This window comes from Miscanthus floridulus, chromosome 10 (genome assembly GCF_019320115.1).
Source record: "Miscanthus floridulus cultivar M001 chromosome 10, ASM1932011v1, whole genome shotgun sequence".
Lineage (NCBI taxonomy): Eukaryota > Viridiplantae > Streptophyta > Magnoliopsida > Poales > Poaceae > Miscanthus > Miscanthus floridulus.
This window is the reverse complement of record NC_089589.1, coordinates 41,261,442-41,270,920: the sequence shown is the minus strand read 5'-3', so window position 1 is coordinate 41,270,920 and position 9,479 is coordinate 41,261,442. Positions and strand designations below refer to the sequence as shown.

The window sequence follows — 9,479 nt, the reverse complement described above, 5'->3', positions numbered from 1 at the left end:
TGGAGATTTCTTCTTGCCGATATAAAATATTATGTTAGCCGCATCACGAAAAGATCTATACAGTAGAGGCTGTGAGCCTGCGACATCGCGCTCTCCGTGACTGTGTTAAATTCATAAACTTTGCTTTTTGGATTAAATGTCACTTTATCGTTGGTATTTTAATTTTTAAAGTATTGTTATCTTATCGTGTGATCCGTGTGTTTTTAGTACAAAATATTAGCTATCCCGTAGCAACGCACGGGCACGCTACCTAGTTTTACCTAAAAGTTGGACTTTTTTTTATGCATCCATGTTAAATGCCCCTGGTTTCGTCATGAAATTGTAGCCCCCGCCCTTTTCTGAAATTGTGACCTACTAGGACATAACTTCAGAACATATATGGCTCACCCCTACCTAGAATGTAGAAATGAAATCAACAACTACAATCCGTATCTTAATCCAAACATTCAATATCACATATCATATTCAAATCTAAACACTCGAAGTTGGATATCTAACGCTATCTAACACTTAATGCCCGCGGTCATGTATTCGTATCCGTATCCGTACATAGCAGTTCATATCCGATTCATTTTCATCCCTACACTTGTTGTGCTCTATATAACAATTGCAAAGAGGCAAAGAGCACAGCATCACAAATCAGAAACGAGATTATATATATCAGTATATTACAAATCATACAAATTGCCCCACTTATAGAAGCATCAATATATCCTTCCAAGTGAAACAGGCTGTAAGTACAACCTGATCACAATTTGCAATGGCAGGTCATGGGATTGGAGCGTCCTTGCTCACTCCACAGGTGTGCCTGTCTTCGATTAACATTTAAATAAAGAAAAATACAAGAATAACTGATTCACTATGAGGTATCCCCAGATATGCTTTCTGTGTGATGTCATCTCCGGGCGAGTGCAGTAAGAATTTGATCAGAAACAATAGCTCCAAAGTTGCTATGCTAAGTAGACAGTGCGTCGTGAATTAGCTTGTTTGCGATCTCCTTTGAGAGCCCCATGACGCTATCACTAGAACCAACCTGCACAAGTCAAGGCTAGTTCACATTTGTATGAATGGAAACAAAAACCCTATAAGACAACCAAGATAAGGTGAATGAGACACTGACCACTGCTTCGACAAATGGAAGGGTCAATGGATGTTCAAGTAGCAAGCCACCTGCGACCCTAAATACTACTCCCTCATCGATCTAGCAAACAGGGAAGAGAAAAGCTCAGTGACATAACAACATGACAAATATGAAAATATTGAACCTCGTGATGGTAATCCAGCAATTATTTTGGCTGCTGTTATTTATAAAAGGCATGGAAGTAGAATAAATGAGCATGTACCAAGTTCTCGATGACCTCATCTGGTATATCGTGGAAATAAACCTGCGGAGTGTAGAATGACAATGCAAAACTTCCTTGGTCAATTATCATCCACAAATATCACATTTAAGACAAAAAATTCTTTTTGACACAATAAATTTGAAGAATCTCATATACCAAATACCCCCCCCCCCCTTAACAACCCAGGTGTTAGCCACATGCTAAGCAGTGGGTTTGAGCTCAAACATGATAGGATAAGTGGTAATCAGGAGCTTTAGTTCCTTATCTCGGAAGTGGTGATGAAGGTGTTAAGGTCAAATCTATGAAAATGAGCCCCAACTTAAACTTGGACAACACACCTTTGCTTATATGTTGACCCTTTTCAAATGTATGCTTGAGTAGTGTTAACCATGGCTCTTTCATGAGCATCACCTTAACATCTAGTTATCTTGACCATTGAAAAAGTTTCATGAAGTTTGGAGCCAAGAAGGCACGTAAAATGATAAGTTATAACCTTTCTAGAATTGCTTCATGGGGTAAATGGAAACATGGGATGTCGACCAAACCTTGCAACCTTTCTCAAACAGTCTTAATTCAACTCATGAACAAAAGTTATGAAAGGTTCATCTTGAGCAAATGTCAAGAAAATGCTTCAATAGACCAAAAAGCATAATTTAAAGCTTTATTGAGATACTGCTTTGACCGAAGTGGAATGATAGCTTCTGTACCAGATCTGAGGTTTAACCTTTAAGAAAAGTTGCAGATCAAGATGTGTACAATAAACTTTGTTTAAAGACCCAAGTCTAAATCTTCCTCTAAGCTTGTCAAATAAAGGCTTCAAACCTGAACCAGCTGCTGTTTTCTGGGCTCTAAATAATTCTAAGTCCGGAATTCATCGTCATTGACATTTGCATCTCGCGTTCTCGGATTTTTGTTAAGCAACATAATTTGATCCAAAAATAAAATTTAGAGTTTACATCTTGGAGAAGGACATACAAAAGATTGGGATTAGTTTGACCTCCCAAAACTAACAAAAACCGAGCTCTTCCTTAATCCTCGTTTTCTCGCTGACACTCTAGTTTGGTGCTGATTATCTCCGAATCCGTGGCTCTAATGACTTAACATCTTAAATAAGGTTTGTAGAGCAGCCCGAGATAAGCAACTTTGCTTCAAGGCCCGTTCGCCAAATCGGCCCATAGCTGGCCTAAAATCGGCGCCCACCATACCCACACCGTCGCCCGCCACGTGCTCGACAGAATACCGGCGTGGCCGTCATGCACGAGTTCGCGCCCCACCATTGCCGACGCGTGCCCTGCCTCTCTTTGCGCCCTCTAGAAGTGGACGCTCGAGCTTCCCCCTCTCCCTCACTCGCTCTCACTCTCCTTGGCTCTCCCATTCGCCCTATGTCGCGTGCGCGCGGGCATGCCGAGCTCCGCCGACTAGAGCTGTGCCGCCGCCGCTCCCTTCTCTGTCCACACAGCCAACCACCGCACAACTGAGTAAGGCAGCGCCTCCACCGCAGCGCGCCACCCCCGGGCGCCCCCTTTTCCCGGCCCCATCCCCACTGCAGACGGTCGCCACCCGAGCTACGCCTCCGTGCGCTGCGCACACACGTGGCCGAGCCGCCTGGGCCCGTCCCTGTCCCAGCTGGTGCCACCCTCAGGCACGGTGGACAGCCCCCTTGCTCCCCCGCCACTCGCCTCCGTCGGGGACCGCCCCGACCGGCCGAAATCGGCTCCGCCCGCCGTGCTCTGCTCCGTTCCGGTGAAGGAGAGAGGGAATAAAATGGAAATAGAAGCTATTTCTTGGGTCCAGATGCAAAATCTATGACTCATATGAATAGTGCCTTAAAGGACCTTTTTGTTGGAATCTGTTTAGTGGAAAGTTTAGGGTCCTCAGTGCAAATGTGTTTTTCCTTTATCTTTTCCTTTATTGCATTTAATCGGCTGAAACTTTGAAAAATCATAGTAAATCGTAGAAAAGTCGTAAAATAGCAAATGAAGATGTTTTAGAATTCTTAAGAGTATATCTATGCAGTAGAGTTAAAATATGGCATGCTTTAGTAGAAAGTTTCTGTTGTTTTTATTTATTTTTGTAAATTAGGGTTTTCTAGGAATAAATTCATATCTAAAGTTGTGGTGCTCCAATGACTGTGAAATTTTTATGGTAGACTACTGATGTCATATGTGTACTGTGGTAAAATTGTCATGTTCATTGGATGCGGTATGATTGAGTTATGGATTTAGCATGCTTAATGTTTGATAAATAGTTTTAAATAAGTTATAATTATTATGAAGGTGTAAAAATGGAAAATGTACCTTGGTCTGATGTGGTTGTCATGTTGATACATAATATGGCTAGATGTTTACAGCAAATGTTGAGTTTTAGATTTATCTTGCTCTCACGTGTCTTTTTGTAATTAAAACTTGTTTTGATTATAATGATTGATTTATAAAACCTGAGCATGTAATATTTCTACAGTAGCCATGTTTTGATATCACCTTTCACCTGTAAAAATTCCAACTCTCAACTCTATGTTTAAAATATCACCTAAAAATAATATATATGTTGCATTATATAAGTAGAGGATGAAAGTTTGTTAATAGATGCATGTGTTTATGCCATGTAATATTTCTAATAATTGGTGTTAAGTAATGTGATTGATTGGTTATGATTAGGAGTTGTATATATAGCAACAAAATGTTAGTTGTTAACAACATAAATGATAAATGCATATAGTTGTATCTCTGCTGTTATGGCTGCATACACATTTTCTGTGGTGGTGATATTTTCGTGATGCAAATGATGTTTTCTGTAAATGTGGTGAATACCAAAGTTGTAGATAATTTCCTTATCTTGCTTGTCCTAAAATTTTATGATTTTAGGCCTGCTGGTTTAGGAGTTATAGATTTTAGAAGTTTGCTATCAGGTTTTGCATGTCCTCTGAACAAATCTGAATGATTGTATTTTTTTGCTTATTTAAACATGTAATCATGTATTGGTGATAATAGAAGAATTGTAGTGTTTTTGTTAAGCTTTCCAAAATGTCTAAGAGCACCACTTTTGCTGGTCTAGAACTCTAATTATAGTTGTTCAAAGTGGAATGGCAGGTTCTGTCCAAAATGTCTTCATTGTGTTGTCTTATCTTGTTGGCAGTAATAATAAGAAAGTTATCGATAACTTAATAAGCTTTCTAGAATATTAAGGGTCATGTTTGTTGGATTATTAGAACTCCAGTTATGCATTTCTGAAGTTCATGTCAGTTTTCTATTCTAGTTTGTGTAGATCTGCTTGTTAGTGTTTTTCAACCTTATTAACCTTTGAATCAGCTCTAGGTGTAAATAACAAAGTTGTGGAAAATTTCCTAACCTTTTCAGAAAGTCTAGGATCACCTTTGTTTGATGCCTATAACTCCAGTTATGGTTGAAACAAGTGCCTTCTGTGTTGCTGACCAGATTCTAGGCATGTGCTAAGTTAATTGCTTTAGCTTGATCTTGTTTTGGCTAAACATGTTTAGTTAATTCTTGATTGATGAATGCTTGTAATAGCAAAACTTAAGTTAACTTATGTGCCATGCTTGATGTGCTTACTATCTTTCAATAATAGATTGTGTGACGTTTAGTTAAACAACTCTATATGCTATACCTTCTTATGTAACCTTGAGCTTGTTTTGAATGCTTTTATGTGATGCATCCCTTGCGGCCATTCTTTGCATTCATATCTCTGTATTGTGCATCTAATTTATGTACGCTAGATGAACCACGTGAAGGGTGGAAGGACATGATGTTGGAGTCGAACCAGAAGACGGTGTTGGCGGATAAGTCCCGAAGATGGTGTGTTGATGGACGGATCCAGAAGATGGAAGGACCCCGAGAGTTCATGCCTGAACTGGAGATGCTCACCAAGCGAGTGTCATCTAACAAACACTGACCTAGTGTTGGATCCCAGGCAAACCTCGGATCATTCTAAGTCTCCTACCCTCTCTTTTTACAAATGCACATAAGTATAACTTTTGTATGCTGCATTAGGTGATAGGAGTCGAATGAAGCCGTTGGTACATGTTTCCTACCTTGTCCACTATATATATAAATGCTGGTGCCCTTACTAGATGAATAGGCCGACCTATGCTTCGCCATGCTTAGACCGGTAGAAGTGGGTGATTTCCTGTCACCTACAAGATAGGTGGATACCTGGTCACGATTGGCTATATTTGCTATTGTGGAAAATAATCATGTGATGATAAATAAATGGAGACCAGACGAGATCTGGTGATTGAGAGGCAGCAAGACATGGAGGTCTTGGGTGCATATTTTATCCCGTCTGTGTCGGTTAAGGACCGCATCGTTGTTGGTCCTCGGTCATTTTGAACACAGCCTCTCACTTAGCTGGCTGGATAACTCATTCCGACCACGAAGCCGAATAGCTCAACTCAGGCCTGGAGTCGTTCTGTCCGAGGGTGCACACCGGAGGTAGTAAAGATGTGCGGAGAGCCGAGGCTAGGCCTCAGCGTCCTGGCAGCTGGTTAGTCCCTAAGTGTGTGATGCTGATCGAACCCACGAAATGAGTCCCGACTTGTACCAAAGGTGACCTAAGGCTACCTTCGCGCGGTACACCTGGGTTTGTGTTAGGATTTCTGCCCAGCTGGTTGCAATCGATTCGAATCGCCGTCTCTCCCGGATAGTGAGAAACTTGACCGGGCTTCCGTCATTCGTAGTAACACTGGATGGAATATGATGGTTATGATAATTATATGATAAACCAGGTATGGTTGCTATTATGATGCTTATTAATTAAGTGATTGCTCTAGAATAGGTGCAAAGTTAGCCATAATAAGCTTCACTAAACTTGATGCTAAAATATTGACTAAAATATTGAAAGTAAGGACTCATGATAGTAATGCTCTTTTTGCAAAGTTATGCTATCCAACCGGCTCCACGAAATAAGCTTTGCATGTTCTTGAGAGTCTTTTTATTTTTCTCCTGACGGGTAAGTTTAGCTGAGTATATTCGAATACTCAGGGTTTATCCCACCATGTTGCAGGTGAAGTTCTCGGCCTGCGGAAGATGGTGGCTAACCGCCGGTGGGCTCGGCGACTCTATATTTATTTCTCGTCTATATGCTATTGTTGGAGGATGTTACTTATGCTAGCAGTGTATTTGAAACTTATGTTATTGTAACCATTTTAAAGCTATGTTGTTTTAGCTATCATATTTGTAAACTTGGCAACATATTATAATTTATGAACTCAATTGTAAACATTATTTCCGCTGCAACTCCGTGTATGTGATGTGTATTTGTTCAATCTATTACGGTCTTGGTTGTGATGTGGATTTACCGAGGTCCTTCGTGGCACTCGGCGGACTACCGGGTTTATATAAGTGAAAGTATGTGCGCGTCAACGTGTTAAACAGGGACAACCATACTTGATCTTGTATAAATTGAGCGGTTCTGTCACACCCCCCTACATTGGTGAATTCATTTCTATTAAATAACTATATTGATATATCAATTACGCATCTAAATTGGACCATCTATCCTTCTGAACTAGTAAATCTGATTTGAATGGCAACATAACAAGAGTAGCGTCGATGAAAGAGTCCTTTTGGCTAAAAAGATAAAATTACCTCAGCTTTGTCCAAACTTCCAAGTCTCTTCCCAGTTGTAAGATTAGTTACAACTACAGACCCAACAGTTGATACATGACCTCCAGAATAGCCTGAAGATAATGATTCACTTAATAAACAAATGCATTAAAACAATGTGAGTCAGACGTTTAGTGGACAACAAACCTTTCAGGAATTGGCGTGCTTCTTCCTTGGTGATTGGCTTTTCTCTAATAATCCCTTCATGGACGACCACCTCAAAGTCAACTACAATTCAGTATGTAATCATACAAATGATAACATACTAGCAAAAAAATAGAGGAGAAGACACATCCACAACTGTGGCATACAAATTCTACCTAAATTAGGACTGCAGAGGTAATCGAGACATACTATGTCAGAAGTGATCAGGAGTGTTGGTTGATTGCCTTCTTTCTGGTAATCAGCAAGGTTTAGTCTGGACATGATAGCATCAGCCTGAAAGATGCTTAAAGTGGTTAACTCCATGCTGGGGGAGAAAAAATAGTTGGTGCTAAAAAAACAACCAAGGCCCAATTTGGTTGGACATTTCTTTAGCCTCCTTGTCCTCCCACAGAAAGAAGTATTAGTTTTCATGTACCTTTAAAAAGAATATGAATGGTATGTTGAGAAACCAGATTGTATCCTAGAAGCTCTTAGAAAATTTATAAAACGAGTTGACTTTATTTAAAAGCATGCATGGTAATATGGTAAAAACTAATGGTTTGAAATCAACTCAGTTATGCAAATCCAGAACAACTTCAGAAGCCAACTGAAGAAGTGAGTAGGAAAATCCAAAGCCGAAAAAAAATCAGAAAAATATGATGATTCATCCAAGACTTCGTAATCATCATCTGCAAACACAAAAGTATAATTATATGATCGATGCCTTCAGCAGTCTTAAGAACAGGATAACTTTCTTTGTTGCTGGATGGCCAGGTTCAGCACATGACCATGTATATTGACTGATTACTTTGGTCGAGCATTCAAATAAGTTTCCACTACCCCTGAACCTGAAGTATACTTTATTTGTTCTCAAACCGATTTATGTACAAAATTCCTGCATTCATTGCTGAACAATATTTCTATATATTCAGAGAAATATTATCTTGTTGATGAGGGTTATTCCAACAGAAAGGCCTTTTTATAGGTCCTTGCAAACAACAAAGGTACCAACTACTGAACTTTCATGTGTGTTCTCGTGCAGATTGAAGAAAATACAGGCATCACATAGTATCGCTATAACACAAAATGAAAAAACAATATTTTATTTTAAACTCCCAATACAACGCACAAAGGGACTACTGTCTTACTACAAGTAGAACATTACAGCAAAAACTTGCATCACCCAGCAACGCATTTTCAATTGAGCCATACAAATCATCACATTGGCAACTGGATGTAACTGCAGAACTCCCGAGTCTGTAATACTGAAGGTCTGAAGCTACAACTTAGCACAACCCAGAGCATTGTCTCACCAAAGGGGGGCGGAAAAAGCAGGGCATTTTTTTGTGCCTACCTTGGCCTCCGCGAGGACCATGACCAGGTCATCAGGATTCTCCCTCCTGATGCTCTTCTCGTCGATGTCCGCAGTCTGAAACCACAGAAAGACAAACAGGTCCCATAAACATTTCATCGGCAGAATCAGGGCGGTTGGGAGCAAGCCAAGCATCAGAACAGCACGACCCACCATGACATGGAACTCCAGCCCCATCTCCTCGAGGATGTTCTTTCGCGCCACCGACGACGACCCCAGGATCAGCTGCGACGCGAGGAAGCCGCCGGCGGTCAGGACAAGGTGAGGAAGAGGAACGGGTTGTCATTGGATTGAAATTGGTGAGGGCGAACCTTGAAGGTCTGCTGGCTGGCGGCGGGTGAGGAGCCCGTGTCCATGGGGCTCTTGCGCGCGGTGAGGCGAGGAGGGCGGGGGGAGGGGCGCGTCGGCGGGGTTCCGGGAAGACGAAGGCGGCGCTGCTGGGGACAGAGTGCCGCAGCCGCAAAACCTGTGGGAGAGGATATGGCCCCTGGGGCGAAAATTGCAATTACGTCCACGGACAAACGAGTTTACGTGACACTGCCTCCTTGGCGGGGCTTCGCTCCTCTGAAAATGGCTCCGGCTCTAATTTATCTGAAGAAGCAGCTTCTCTAAAAATGGCTTCGACTTTAACTTCTCTAAAGGAGCAGCTCCTCTGTAGGAGCTGAAGCCGTTCTGAAAATGTTTGACAAAACGGCTCCTTCGCACTAGACGACGTAAACCCACGGTAAAGAGCCGCGCGAAGCTCGTTTTTAAAGCTTCTCCTGCACAGGTAAAAAATGGCTCCGGCTCTTGACCGGCTCTTCATGTGGAGCCCTTTCCAAAACAGGCGTTTGACATATCTCCTGCAGGAGCCGGAGCTGAAGCCCCTGCAGGAGCCCTGCTAAAGAGGCTCTAAGTTGAAAATATAATAAGTACTATAGGCAAATTATTATTAGTAGAATAGTAGAAGTAGAAAAAGACTAAACATTACGGGCTGTTCGGCTAATGATTTTTGTGGCT

The 9,479-nt window shown here is 41.4% G+C and overlaps 1 protein-coding gene across 3 annotated transcripts; it reads right to left on the bottom strand.

Moving 5' to 3' along the window:
• Window positions 1-637: 637 nt before the first annotated feature.
• On the bottom strand, window positions 638-8,972 carry LOC136486533 (uncharacterized). 3 transcript variants are annotated; one of them, XM_066483447.1, is made up of 9 exons: window positions 8,792-8,972; window positions 8,634-8,705; window positions 8,463-8,537; window positions 7,319-7,402; window positions 7,112-7,181; window positions 6,947-7,038; window positions 1,344-1,385; window positions 1,121-1,201; window positions 638-1,033 (listed from the first exon to the last, which is right to left on the bottom strand). In XM_066483447.1, the coding sequence occupies exons 1-9, from the start codon at window positions 8,834-8,836 to the stop codon at window positions 956-958; spliced, it is 639 nt and encodes a 212-aa protein (XP_066339544.1). In that variant the 5' UTR covers window positions 8,837-8,972; the 3' UTR covers window positions 638-955. The 3 variants fall into 3 exon arrangements, with proteins under 3 accessions (XP_066339544.1, XP_066339542.1, XP_066339543.1); XM_066483445.1 differs by having other exon boundaries at window positions 7,112-7,192; window positions 7,285-7,402; window positions 8,792-8,959; XM_066483446.1 differs by having other exon boundaries at window positions 7,112-7,165; window positions 7,285-7,402; window positions 8,792-8,959.
• Between the last annotated feature and the right edge of the window lie 507 nt (window positions 8,973-9,479).